Source organism: Meleagris gallopavo, chromosome 14, assembly GCF_905368555.1.
Source record: "Meleagris gallopavo chromosome 14, MGAL_WU_HG_1.1, whole genome shotgun sequence".
In the NCBI taxonomy this organism is placed as follows: Eukaryota; Metazoa; Chordata; class Aves; order Galliformes; family Phasianidae; genus Meleagris; species Meleagris gallopavo.
Window position 1 is genome coordinate 1,424,106 of NC_139417.1, and position 14,576 is coordinate 1,438,681.

The 14,576-nt window shown below is 38.9% G+C and overlaps 1 protein-coding gene across 7 annotated transcripts in view; it reads left to right on the forward strand.

Annotated features, from left to right (window-relative positions):
* Positions 1-14,576, forward strand: part of PBRM1 (polybromo 1) — a 61,392-nt gene that overhangs the window by 32,749 nt on the left and 14,067 nt on the right. For all 7 annotated transcript variants that reach the window (XR_014886371.1, XM_085235863.1, XM_085235864.1 and 4 more), the window contains 9 exons: positions 989-1,200; positions 2,735-2,920; positions 3,603-3,760; positions 4,328-4,594; positions 5,913-6,058; positions 6,371-6,528; positions 7,021-7,204; positions 8,525-8,735; positions 13,173-13,374. Coding sequence is in view for 6 of the 7 variants with exons in the window: in XM_085235863.1 (XP_085091989.1) it covers positions 989-1,200; positions 2,735-2,920; positions 3,603-3,760; positions 4,328-4,594; positions 5,913-6,058; positions 6,371-6,528; positions 7,021-7,204; positions 8,525-8,735; positions 13,173-13,374 (1,724 nt within the window). In the remaining variant the exon portion in view is untranslated. The remainder of the gene's footprint in view (positions 1-988; positions 1,201-2,734; positions 2,921-3,602; positions 3,761-4,327; positions 4,595-5,912; positions 6,059-6,370; positions 6,529-7,020; positions 7,205-8,524; positions 8,736-13,172; positions 13,375-14,576) is intronic.

Here is a 14,576-nt window from a genome sequence, read left to right on the forward strand (position 1 = left end):
ACTAGGCAGTTTGCCTAATATAATTTTGATTAAAATTTGTCGTTATTTTCTTGGAAGCAGTCTTTTCTGTTTCATTCTTTTGCTTTGCTAGCTTATCTGGGTGTTACTTTTTGTTTTGTTTTTATGGTATGAACCTGAGTTAAGTTGAATGATGTTGTGTTCTTTTTACTTTCACATTCTTTTTTAAAGAAGTCAGCAGCACTTTACACTGCAAATTCTCTCTTTGTTTGTCAGTGTTCCACCTAGAGGTGGATCATGAGATGCTTCTCTAAATTGGTAGGTACATCTGTGTAGCCGTCGAGCAATCTGGTAGTGGTGATTGCTCTGATCTGCCTTTTTCTTCACCTTCACTGAGATTTTTAAGTTTTGTAACTGGAAAACCTGCAGTAAGTTTCAAAAAAGGCAAAGGCCATCTTTAGCTGAATACCTCTGCAGGTAAGAACGACCTGTAACTACTCAGTTGTGTTTGATTGGAAACTGTTCACTTTGCCCACAGACGATCAATCACTGTTTCATTTTCCAGGAGATGTAAACATACCCCTTTATAACCTTCTTCATTGTAAAAATACCTTTTCTTTCCATATGATGAACTTTCTAGCTCAAACACAATGTAATCTGCTATTCAGATTTGGAAAGTAGCACAGGTTAAGCTTAATTTGCTAAACTTTCATTTTGTAAATACTTTCAAATAAAGGCTAGGTGACAAGCAAGGCTTAGCCTTCTAGGCTTACACCTTCACTTTTAAGCTAGTAGCCAAATTAGATACTGAAATAATCTGTGGTGAGGGTAATTCTACAGATAGTCTATAGAAGTATGTATATATATGATATAAAAGCATTATTTGTTTAAAGAGGAGTTTTATTGCAAAGTATGGTGGTCCATGGCTGTGTGTGTGTGTGTGTGTGTGTGTGTGTGTGTGTGTTTAAGATCCTGTTTGACTGCACAAAGTATGTTTCTGCCATGCTGTATTGCACCTGCTTTTGTACAGGACGGATTCAGAGATTTATGAGGATGCAGTTGAACTTCAGCAGTTCTTCATTAAAATTCGAGATGAACTTTGTAAAAATGGAGAGATTCTTCTGTCGCCTGCTCTCAGTTATACCACCAAGCACCTTCACAATGATGTAGAAAAAGAGAAGAAGGAAAAGCTACCCAAAGAAATAGAGGAGGATAAACTCAAAAGAGAGGAGGAGAAAAGAGGTAGCTATTTTCTTTTCATTGGTATTAAATGTACTGAGAAATATACCTATGTGTATCGTGTATGCTCTGCTGTTGCTGCAGCTTCACTTACTGAGGGTTATATTTTAAGGTGATGAGAGATTTATTTTATTTTGATCCTTATCAGCTGGGCCACATGGCTTTGAAACAGAGAGAGATGTAGATACTGACCCTAAGTAAACTCTTTAATAGAACACACTGAGGAAACAGCAGTCTTATTCCAGTGATATTACAAAAGAAAATAATAGGGTAGTTTTCATTGTAGCTGATAATAAAGTTAGCAATGACTGTTCCAATGGACCTTTGAGTCATTTACTTTTGGGTAAATATAATTTTTCTTGATATGCTGAAGGTGTTATCTCTGATCATACTTTCTTGTTACTAATGAGATGGCATCAAAGTAAGCCTCTTGCATTTCTTATTTGGCTGCTGTGAGTATGAAGAGGAAAAAAGCCTTAAGCTTTCATGGGGCAAGATACCTACTGTGAAGATCTTTTGTTTCACATTTCCTGCACTTATAGTGGCTGGTGGAGCATGTCACTGGGGACTCAACACAGCTCTCTACCTGTTCCGTTCCACAGATATGAGCAGGGCTGTTAGTTCCTTGTCCTTCAGTTGTCTTTCTGACAGTTTGTCTTCCCACGTGGCACTAAGGTCAGCACCAACTAGCTCAGTACCATAAGGGAACAGCAGCTGTTAATACCCTTTTTTGGTCTTCCACTGAGAATTAAGAAAAAAACAAAGAAAGCAATACATGCCTTTCTGAGGGCTTTTGAGGTCAGTCTTGTCAGTGTTTATCTTTCCTCACCTGAAGGGCTCAGTAAAACTCAGGTGGTTCTGTTTAGTCATCTATCTTAGAGTATCCAAAGCAGAAAAGGACCCACAAGGATCATCAAGTGCAGCTCCAGCCTCCACACAGGACCACCTGAAATCCAAATCCTATATCTGAGAGCAGTGTCCAAGTGCTTCTTGAGCTCTGGCAGCTTGGGGTTGTGACCACTGCCCTGAGGGGGGCCCAGCACCACCTGGTGCTGAACTTTTCCCTAACTCTCACCTGAGCCTCCCCTCACACAGCAGCTCTGTGCTGTTCCCTCACCAGAGAGGAGAGCTCAATGCCTGCTCAACAGTACACTCGTAGCCAACAAGCATTACCAATTTGTGGTCATTCACCTGCTTGCAGCCATCTGCTTTTCTTCACGTTTACTTGCTCTTGCATACATGTTATGGTCAGCAATACTAACAAAAATACTGTTTTATAGGTAATTGTTTTCATTACAATTTTAAAATAATTCACTGAACAAAACTTATCCAGGAAACATAATTCCTAAATCATGGAATTAAGAAGTCGATAGTTTGATTTTTAGAGTCCTCTCTTGTTCTGTAGGACATTCTTTTGTTGTTCTTCATGAGTTATTCAGCATCAAGCAAAGGGTGAAAGTGTTCACATCAGAAATCATGGCTAACATGTAAAATGTAGAATTAGTAATGTTTGTTTTCCACCTGTTCTTGAAAACAGAAGCTGAAAAGAGTGAAGACTCTTCTGGCTCAGCTGGGCTGTCATGCTTGCATCGGACCTACAGCCAGGATTGCAGCTTCAAGAACAGCATGTACCACGTAGGAGACTATGTCTATGTGGAGCCTGCTGAAGCCAACTTGCAGCCTCACATAGTCTGTATTGAGAGGCTGTGGGAAGATTCTGCTGGTAAGGATGCTTTTCATACAGAAAGGCAGTACAGTGAAGCTTATTACTATTTCCATCTTCAAATTTGAGCCTTTTTTGTGTTAATTACTGGATTTGCAGAAATGTGGTCTGGTGAGTATTTTTTCTTGTTTCTGAGTTGCTCTGTCCCAAAATAATTATGAATAGAAAGTTTTTGGATCAACACATGCTTTTTTTGATCTTCTTCCCTGCTCATCCCCAAATTGTCAGCGTGTCAGAAAATAGGCATTTTGAAGTGGATTGAGCTTCTTCTAATTTAGGTGCAGAAGGATGGCAATAGAAATTTCTGAACCAAAGTTGGACATGTATAACTGCAAATGTTGGAAGCCATTTGAAGGCCTGGAAGTAAAAGATATCTATAAATAAGTTGCAGAGTCTGTTTCCTGTAAATGATCGATTCTCTAGATCTGAGCAAAATAAAGATGAAATTAATTCTTCTGGGGGGAAAAAAAGTTTGCAGGATTTCTAAGAAACCTAATTTTCTTTACCTAAAGCAGTTAAGGAATCTTTCTGTTTTAAATTGGTTACATTTGCTTCGCTGATTACTATGTAGCTATCTGATAAAGGAAACCGTTTGCAGTTTGTTTTGCTTCTTGGTGCACTAGAGAATACACATTTTTAGATCTTTTCCTTTCTTCCTCTCTTTTTGTTTCTTTTTTTAAAGGAGAGAAATGGCTATATGGCTGTTGGTTTTATCGACCAAATGAAACATTTCATCTTGCAACAAGAAAGTTCTTGGAGAAAGAGGTTTTTAAAAGTGACTATTATAATAAAGTTCCAGTTAGCAAAATTTTGGGTAAATGTGTGGTCATGTTTGTTAAGGTGAGAAACTCTTTGGACTAATTTGTTTATTGACTTAATATGCTCTGTGCTATTTTCTTGAGGATGTGTAGGCACTCTGATCTGTAGGCATTTAACTAATACTGAGATAAAATTTTAAAGAGGATTTGCTCCCATGTACTGTTTGTGTTTTTCGTTTACTTTGTAAGCTCTGTAGTTCATCCAAGTGACACTGATTTTCAGTGCTGGTTGCTTTTTGGAATCACTTATGAATTAGATAAGTAGCTAATGAATTTCTCAGAGAATCTATTAGAGAAATTGCAGGTAAAATCATAAAGGCTGAAGGATACTTGAGACTCCCCTTGAGTGCAGTCTTGGTAAGAAGATGAAGTCTCTGCTATCTGTCTCGTGTTTAATACCCTATTGTTCTTGAAACTGTAAGAGCAGAACTTGGCAGACAGGCTGTGTCAGTCTGAAAAGGCTCCTGATAAATGCATAGAGAAGGTTGGAGCACACGAAAGGGAGTACACTGTATCTCTGGTGGATGTTGGGGTGTGGGTGTGTTGCTGAAATATTTCACCGAAAAATGTAATCCTCTTCATTCTGCAGGAATATTTTAAATTGTGTCCTGAAAACTTCAGAGATGAGGATGTGTACGTCTGTGAGTCACGTTATTCCGCAAAGACAAAATCTTTTAAAAAGATTAAACTGTGGACTATGCCTGTAAGCTCTGTAAGATTTGTCCCACGAGATGTGCCCCTACCTGTGGTCCGTGTTGCTTCTGTATTTGCTAATACAGACAAAGCAGAGGAGGAGAAACACTCTGATACGTTAGATGACAGTAAGGTGGGAGAAAGTATCCTTCATCTTGAAAAGGTATGCAAGATGAAAAGGTTAATGTTTGACAGATAAAGAATGATGAATGTTTAAGCCTGCACAACTTAGGTTTCTCAGCATCCAGCCACGGGAAAAAATATATATAATATTCATGCTTAAAATTATTTTACATTCATTACATAGATACAAACAAATTATAGCCCGACTAAGCAAAAAATGAGTTGTGTACCTATTTGCTAGGTTTTACAAATGCTTTCTTGTGACCATGTTTCTTCTCTGCTTCAGTAGAAAATAATATTTCTACTAAAAAAATTGTTGCAATCCTGGAGAATCAGTGGATCTAAAAGTCTAATTCCAACTGACATTGATTCCTGATCTGCTTTTTTAAGTAGTCTTTCAGTAAAAATGTTAATAAGTAGGGAGCAGTAAGCAGTACATAATAAACACTGTGGCTTGTTTGTGTTTTTTTTTTACAACCAAGTAGTTTATCTTCAAACTACTTTTTTCTGCCCAACCTACCAGGAAAATTTGTTTATTTTATTGTATTCAAGGTTATAAAGAAATATACTTTTTTAATTGTTTTAAATTGCATTAAATTGAATTGTTTATATTAATAAATTTGGGTTAATGAGAAGAGTCTATTTTACATTCTGAGTAGTCTAGCAGAGCCTCAAAATGCAATGTTCAGCATTGTCACTTAGTATACACTTTGTGTGTATTACTGTATTTATTTGCTTCATGACAAAAGAAGAAATTCTTTCTACCAAGAGGATGAAAGCTTATAAAGTCTTTTCCTGACACACACTGAGGGGATATCCTGTGTTTTCATTGGCTTTCTGAAATAACAAACAGAAAAATCAAATGAGGCATGAGGCACCAAGGAGAAATTAAAATAGAGCAAACTGCACGACTCTGTTTTTAAAAGCATGGAGCATTTGTACAGCTATGATGAATGGTCATTAAACTTTTGTTTCTTTTAACTTCACCAAATACTGAATTCTTGCCTTCTGTAAGTTTTAGTGTGCTTTAAAACAAAGCATCAAAGTAGACAGATAAGGCTTCAAAGTTTATAGCTTTATAGTAATAGCACAAAAAAGGATCTGTGAATTACTGGCAAAAGTACAGCTTTGGTTATGAAATAGGAAGGCTTGCAACAGACATAGAGGGATAGCTATGGCTTGGATATTTCATTTTCTAAATTCTGAGTCCCCTCATTTTTGCTTTTACTTGTCTAGTTGGTGTGTTGCCTATTGTGGGTGATACAAAGGTGGAGCAAATACTCTTCTCCTTGCACCTGGCATCACTGTGTTTGGTTTTCCGTTGTCCCACAAGTTTCTAAGTGCATTTTCTTTTGCAGGACAAAGAAGATGTACCAGTAGAAATGTCTAATGGGGAACCTGGTTGCCATTACTTTGAGCAGCTCTGTTACAATGATATGTGGCTTAAGGTTGGGGACTGCGTCTTCATAAAATCGCATGGGTTGGTACGACCTCGGGTAGGAAGGTAGGTAACACTTCTTTATTGCAGTTTGTGTCTATAAAAATACCCTGGGCAAAAGACTGGATTATTGCAAAAAAGTGTAGAAGAGGATGGGGAAAAAAAATCTTCTGAATGAGACTGTGTTAGAAGCTCTTAATAGGCTGAGGTGGAATTGTGTCAGCCTGTTAAAAAAAGTGACAGCTGTACAGTCAGAACAGGCTGCACTTCAGTACTCATTTCGTGCCCATAGTCTTCCTGAACAGCCCAGTGTATCTAGCTTACTCCTTTAGTAAGGATAGCCTTGCATTGATGTCAGTGATATGTTTTTCTTTCCAGAATTGAAAAGATGTGGGTGCGAGATGGAGCTGCGTATTTCTTTGGTCCAATCTTCATCCATCCTGAAGAAACTGAACATGAACCAACTAAAATGTTCTACAAGAAGGAAGTGTTTCTGAGTAACTTGGAGGAGACCTGTCCTATGTCTTGCATTTTGGGTAATTCCTAGCAACTTGAAATCCACTGGGCGCTCTGTACATTTAAAAGAAAAAAGCAAACAAAAATCTGAAGTCAGAGAGTAGAAAACTCCCATTATTCTTGCTTATTAATGTAATTATTCCAGTATATGTACCTGGAAAGTCAGCTCAGAAGGAGGTTGATATTTGGTTTGTTGAACAAGATGACTGTTACGTACTTCATTCTGTAATTCAGATGCTGTGCTAAATACTGTTAACAGATTAGCAATGGCTTTTTTGTTAGTCTTTTAATGTTTTTTTGTTGTTCTTTAAAAAAAAAATCAATCCAAAAGCTGTGTTCAGTTGGTGTAGGTTTCTCATGAGTGACATTATTTAACAGAGATGTCAATTGATGCATTTTTCCACAGTTGGGTCAAATAGTGGGCTGATACTTACATGACTAGCAAAAATGTGAACTTCCACCCTTTTTTGTAAAGGATCTGCCTTCTTACCCAGCTCTTTTCATTTCTGCAGGAAAGTGTGCTGTTCTGTCGTTCAAGGACTTCCTCTGCTGCAGACCAACTGAAATTTCTGAAAATGATGTTTTTCTATGTGAGAGCCGCTACAACGAAAGCGACAAACAAATGAAGAAATTTAAGGGGCTCAAGAGATTTTCACTGTCTGCAAAAGTTGTCGATGATGAAATTTACTATTTTAGGTAAAAATGTTATGGGAATGAGGAGATCTCCTCAGCACTCTGTATTGTGGTGTGTTGACCCACCCGGCAGCTGAGCCCCTATGCAGCCACTTACACATTTCCCATAGCAGGAGGAGAGAATGAAAAGGGCAAAAGCAAGAAACACTCTTTTGTTAATATAAAGGCAGTATAGTTACTGATGCAAAGCTATGCATGCAAGCAAAGCAAAATAGGAATTCTCTATTTCCTGTCGGCTGGCAGATGTTTAGCTACTTGCTGGAAACAGGGCCTCAGCACAAGCTGTGGTTTCATGGAAAGACAAGTGCCATAACCCCACATCCATCATCTTCATTTCACTCAGTTGAATATGGAGGTGTTTAAGGCCAGGTTGGGAGGGCCCTAGGCAGCCAGATCTCTAGTGAGTGGCAGAGTCTCTAGCCCCTGTCAGAGCTTGGAATCTTTAAGGTCCTTTTCAACTAGTACCATTCTGTGGTTCTGTATCCCTTTAGTCAACAGTTGGGATCAGCTATCCTGCCTGTCCCCCCACACAGCTTTTTTGCCTGTTCCCAGCCTGTTCACTTTGAAGATGTGGAGTGGGGTGAAAAAAAAATCAGATCTTTGAGAATGCGACAACACTGTTCAGCATGAACTGAAACATCTATTTTTTAATCAACACTGTTTTGGTCACAAATCCAACAGGCAGCACTGTGCAAGTTGCCACAATATAAACTGACTCCATTACAGGCAGATCCAGCACATATATAAAAGTCAGTTGTAGGAGAGGATGGAATTTGACTGGTCACGCGTCTTTTAGAGGATGTTTTGGGAAGAAGTCCAAATAATGTGAGTCTTTTCATGGTCTAAATGCCAGCAGATGATTACATTTTCTTCTCCTGAATTTAGTAAAGTTGTTATTTTATCAGATGAGTAAATGATCTGGGATATTATTAAACTACATGAGTCTTGAATATGGGTAATGACTCCCATCCAAGATGGTGAAGACTGATATATTAATTTATTATTAAAGAAAAATGAAGGAGGTTGTGGTGTTAACTGTATTCTGTTGCAGAGATGAACTATTTTCAGCATTGAAATCCCCTTCTAACTCAAATTGAGAAGGAAAAAAGCAAGTAAGTGGCTCAAATGAAACGCTGGCCATGGACACAAAATAATTTCTGCTTGATGTTGTGAAAACAAACACTGGCACATCCTGAGTCACCATTGTTTCCACATTCAGTCATATAGCAAGAAAAGTTGGTTTTCTCTTCAAAATATTTGCTGTGCCTTGTTGAGTATGAGCATATTCTCATCTTTCTTCTGTCTTCCTCCTGTGCCTTTCAGAAAACCCATAGTTCCTCAGAAGGAACCATCTCCACTTCTGGAGAAGAAAATCCAGCAGCTAGAAGCAAAATTTGCTGAGCTGGAAGGAGGTGATGAGGACATGGAAGAGATAGGAGAAGAGGAAGGTGATATCACTGAAACACCTTCTATGCCTCAGCTTCAGACCCCGTTATCCAGTGAATTGGATATCATGCCTTATACTCCACCACAGGTAAACATGTTCCTTGAGGGATCTTTAAATGCTGATATTCCTCACTCCTACCTCAACCCGATTAAACAAAATGCAATAGTGTTTTATCACATCTGCAGAACAGATTTATAGTTTGACTTACTAGTCTGTGGAGTGATGACACAGAGCAGTTTTAGCATGTCCAATATGATATCCATATTCTAATAATTAAGTCAGTTAAAATATTTTTAAAGGAAATCATTCAGCTGAGGAAAATCTTGCAGGGAATGTTTTGTATATGTCAATGTTGTTTTTCATTAGTAGGTTTTCTGTGACACTTCTTATGAAATAATAGGTATTTATATCAAATACAAGCTTAGGATGCGAGAGTTTAATTGTAATACTTAAGTAACCTAGCATCCATTTTTAAGCTTTTCCTTACATTTTGTAAAAAGCTAGACTTGAGTGTTAGAGTTATGACATGTAGCATTTTCTAAAAAACGAAACATCATTATTGAAGGAAAAAAGATCGCTCCTTTAAGTTACCATTCATACTTGAAAATCAGAACTTGAGAGGGGAAAAAAAGTGATGAAAACTTTTTATGTCTTGCTGCGCATCGCAGAAACTTTAATGTGCTGATATATGGGCAGGAGACCTGCCCATATGCCTGGTATTTATGTAACTGAGTATTGAAGTAGAGTGGGAAACTTTATCTGCAAGTTAACCTAACCAAAAGCATTTGTTTGCAACTGGATTAAATTATTGTATCTGTTTCATCACATTCTCACATTTAAGTTAATGCCAGCCTTAAGAAGGCAGTGGGAGTGATGTGCTGGGGACAAGAGGGAGTTTGGGATGTGTTTGTAACCAGCAGTCTGGATTTCTGCTGTGTCATACTAATTCTGAAGTGACAGCCTCATTGGCAGTTGAAGAAACGATGTGACCACTGGGTAGAAATAACTCTTTGGATGTGACACACACGTACACACATTGATGAAATTCATTGCTTTACCTTGGTTTGTCTGTGATTTTTTTTGCTGTGTGAGCAGACCACCAAATCCATTCAGTGCAGGTGTTGTTCTGCTCTTATTTTTTTAGTGCTGTATTCATAAGTAGCATGAGAATTCTTGCTAAGTGATTAAAAAAAAAAAAAAAAGATATTGTGTTGTTAATCTGTATTAACTAATATAATGTTGTAGGTGAGGGGAATGTGGCTTCTTATGCATCAAAATGTTACCATTGCAGCTCCTGAAAGCAGTTTAAGTAGGAATCGCTGGACATAAAAGAATTCCTCACGCTGCCTTTTTGCAGCATTCACTGTCTTCTGCTCTCCTTTGCTTTCTGTCTTCCAGTATAGCTGTTTTGTTCAGATCCCTTGAGATGTTTTATTGAAGAACAAATATATAGTGTCTTTTTAAAAAGCCATACTGAAAGCTACATTTCTTACAATTGTTTGTAATGAGACTGTCTTGCAGGACTTCTAGGGTAACTGTTGAGAAATCAGTGGAAATATCCAATGTGTGTGTATATACTTCAGCCAGATGTGATCTCTGAAGCCTAGAAATTGAAGTGGGAAAAGAAAGTAAGAAAAACTGAAAGGGGTCAAATAGCAGTGCAGGCTGAAAGTAAAGAACGATTCGTAAGGGCCCCTGGGAGATTCCTGATGCTGCTGATTTGGAAAATAAAAGACGTTGTGTCTGAGCTGCTACACAAAGGACAATATGACTGTGGCAGAGTGATTACAGTCACACAGCACAGAAATGAACCGTCTTTGTTGACCTATTGTAATCTGTTCTATTTCTGTCCCTTTTAAAATAAGTTCTTTTAAACAGAGCTCCTAGGTAAAAGGCACACGCTTGCTTTATGTTCTCTTAAACATATGCAATTTATCTAACAACTATTAAAACCCTGATGGTTTTTACCCCTTTTTCCTGGTAACAAAAGAAGCAAATATTACTCCCGAAAATTAAATGAGTCAAGCCAAGTCAAGCTTGACCAATGTGTGAATGTTGCAAGCAGAATGGGAAGGAAAAAAAAAGGTGGAGTTTTAGTTTTTGCTTTATCACGTGGCTGTGAAATGTTGTAGGCGTGGGTGCTGGTTTATTTCTTCTCATAACACATCTAAAACAGTTACCTGCCTTGAGTGGAAAATATTCTGTTAGAAATTGTCATAACAGCGATGTAAAATAATGGAAAACATAAGAATTGAATTCAGAATTCTTAAAAATTGATTGGAAGGCCTGTTATCTCTCCCAAACTGATGGCCTGCCCTTTAAGTGTAATAACATGACTGTTACTAATACACTATTGCAAGCATTATAAAGCAAAACAGGCTGGTATATTTGTGTCTGTCTAAGTGCAGAGGCCAAGTCCTACAGTTATTAAGGTTGGAAACTATCTCTAAGATCATCTCGTCCAACCATCCACTTGCCATCAATACTGCTCACTAAACCATGTTCCTAAGTGCTACATCTACCCTTTCCTTGAACACCTTCAGGGACAGTCAATCCACTGCTCCCCTGGACAGCTTGTTCCAATACCTCACCATTCTTTCTGAGAAGAAATTCTTCCTAATATCCAATCTGAGTCTCCGCTGGTGCAACTCGAGACCATTCCATCTTGTCCTATCCCTAGTTTCATGGGAGAAGAGACTGACCCCCATCTTGCCTCCTTTCAAGGAGTGTAGGAGTGATAATGTCTTCCCTGGGCCTCTTCTCCAGACTGAATAATTCTAGGTCCCTCAGCTGCTCCTCGTAAAGCTTGCACTCCACACCCCACCAGCTTTGTTGCTCTTCTCTGGACATTCTCCAGGGCCTCAATGTCTTTCATGTAGTGAGAGGCCCAAAACTGAATACAGCACTCGAGGTGTGGATACACCACTCATGACCTATCACCTATTGAATTTTTAACTCCATTCACCTCCACTCTCTGGGCCCTGCCCTCCAGCCAGTTCTTTACCCAGCAAAGAATGTACCTGTCCAAGCCATGGGCTGCCAGCTTCTGCAGAAGAATGCTGGGAGAGACAGTGTCAAAGGCTTGGCTGAATTCTAGGTAGACTATGCCAACAGCCTTTCCCTATCCACCAGGTGTGGTGGATTTGGAATACATATTCCAAATGTATAACTGGATTTTCCTGTTTCTGTACTGAGAACTTCTGAGAAGCTAGGTTATGTTCTGCATGCACTGTGTGGGGTTTTTCTTTGTTTCTCCATCATAGAGACATATCTAAAGAATTCCTCCCTAAAAGCTAAGTGTTATCCTTAGGTTTGTAATGAAAACATTGAGGCTTTTTGAAAATGAATGCAGTGATGTTTGTAGTAACGTACTGCTATGCCTCAGTTCAGAATATGCCTCATGGCTTAAATTATGAACAAGACTTTCAGAATGTCTTGGTGTAGCTGAAGCTTTGCATTTCTCTGAGAGATAGGCATTAGACATTTTTCCCCTGCAAATATTTGGAAATGATTGTACTGCTCACAATGTGAGAAATCTGTAATGCTGAAGACGTGGGGAGAGCCTTTTGAAGGTTTTGGTCTGATGAAGCATTTTGGGCCTTATTGGTCAGAGAGTGGGTGGGTTATGATCTCCTGTGTCTAATGACAGGTGTTATCTTGATGGTTGTCAGAGTAGGTTGAATTTTTTGATAGCTGGAGATGTCAAAGAGCTCTCAGCAGGAGCAGTCTGGATGATGAGAGCAAAGGAGACAGATCTTTAGTAGAACAGAGGATTAGTTACCCATCAACAGGTAGGGCTGTGAACCTGGTGCAGTGACAGTGAAATTGGGCTCTATTTTTCATTTCCGGGGATAAATGGGTATTTAGGAAATGTGAGAGGAGCAGTAGAAAGGAAAGTTTGATAGGCAAAATTAAGAGCACTCAGAAATGTGAAAGTAGGGGATGGCACCAAGGAGATGAGAGTTGCAAAGGCCCAGGATTAAACATGAAAGCCATTCCATAAAATGCGTGATGGCAAATAAAGTGTTCGACTCGACTCATGTTGGCAGTATTTCTGAACAGCAAAATAGATGACATGAAATTAGTACAATTGCTTGTATCCTCTTTTTGCCTTCTAAATAGTTGCTTGCTATTCAGTACTTCTGAGCCCTGTGGGTTAATTTGAAATCAGCTAACAGCAATTGTTCTGTGCTGAGTTACTGCACACTTTTGGAAGCTGCAGCTATAAGGTCGGCCTTATGTCTGGAAGGGTTAAAAAGCATCATGTTGTTGTGTTTTGCTTTTTGCTTTTGTTGTTATTGTGGGTTTTTTCCCCACTTGAGTGTTTTCTGTAAATGCGTGTGTTCTTGTCACTGCCTGGGAAGTGCAGTCTCTCTTGAGAGGCTGTAAGGTTGGCTGGCCCTCGTACAGGAGAGAGAAAAGTGGGGATATTTTTACATGCTACTTTCCTACAGCTTTTACTTTTTTTAATGTTAAGAAACTTCTCTGTTGTGTACTTGTGGTCATAACTGCTTTTTCTCACAGTCCACTCCCAAGTCTGTTAAGGGCAGCACCAAGAAGGAGGGATCAAAAAGGAAGATCAACATGAGTGGTTACATCTTATTTAGCAGTGAGATGAGAGCTGTGATTAAAGCTCAGCACCCAGACTACTCCTTTGGAGAGCTCAGCAGGCTTGTAGGAACTGAATGGAGAAACCTGGAAGCAACAAAGAAAGCAGAATATGAAGGTAAATAAAATATAAAATGTTAAACTTTTTTTTTCTACTTTTTCTCTCTGAACATGTTCATTACTGTTACTCGGATGACCGGTTTTATAAAAGAAGATGGTTATCATAGAATCACAGAATGTCATAGAATTGTAGAAATCATAGTTATCATAGGATGGCTTGTGTTGGAAGAGACCTTCACAGTCGTTTAGATCCAATCCCCATGCTGTGGGCTGGCTGCCCCCACCAGCTCAGGCTGCCCATGGCCCCATCCAACCAGGCCTTAAGCATCTCCAGCACTGGGGCACCCACAGCTTCTCTGGGCACCAGTGCCAGGGCCTCACTGCCCTCTGAGTGTAGTTACATTTGTGTTCTGGACGTACCTTAAAGAGAAGTCATATTGAGAGATGACTGAAGAGGAGCAAAGAACAGGCTTAAATTGTGTAGTGCACAACTGATAATTTAGATATCTTTGCCACAAATAATCAAATGAGCCAAGGTTAAAGAAATGAGGAGCAAAAGGGCTCAGTGCCCTTGTCAGCTGAAAACACAGCTTGTAAAAGTTTCCATATGGGAGGACTTTCGAGGGGGCTGCAAGAAAGGGATCTTTGGACAAGAAGCTCTTTGGAGCTGTAGTGCCAGGTAAGAAAGCTTACAGAGGAGTGGGAAAAAGTTGTTCAATTAACTGTACTGAGAGTCTGAAAGAGCTCTGGTTTTAAAAAAAAAAAAAAAGAAAGAAAAAGAGGTATAGATTCAATTGCAGTACTGTAAATATGACCTGTTATTCAGTCTCAGTATTAATCAACTGTTGTAACTGATTTTGCTGAGAGATTTTGAAACCTTATACCAATAAATTTCATAGGGGTGAGATTTACTTTAGAAAGTCCGTTCTCTCCTTCATCCTCTCCTTCTTTGTCCTCTCCATCCTCTCCTTTGTCCTCTCCTTCATCCTCTCCTTCCTCACTGACAATGCTTACTGTGTCAACTTTATTTGATCAAAATCAAAATACAGTTGATCCTTAACAGCAGGCCCTATCAAGTCTAATACAATGGCTTGACATCCAATTATTCTAGTTAGCAATGTCTCAGCATTTCTAATAGAAAGCTCAGTTTTTAAGCAACTGTTGCAATTTTATTGGGAGAAGATACTACTTTGGGTAGGGAAGTTTCAACACCCTAGGAAGGTATTGCTCAATTAAGCTATAATATTACTTTTAAAAGGT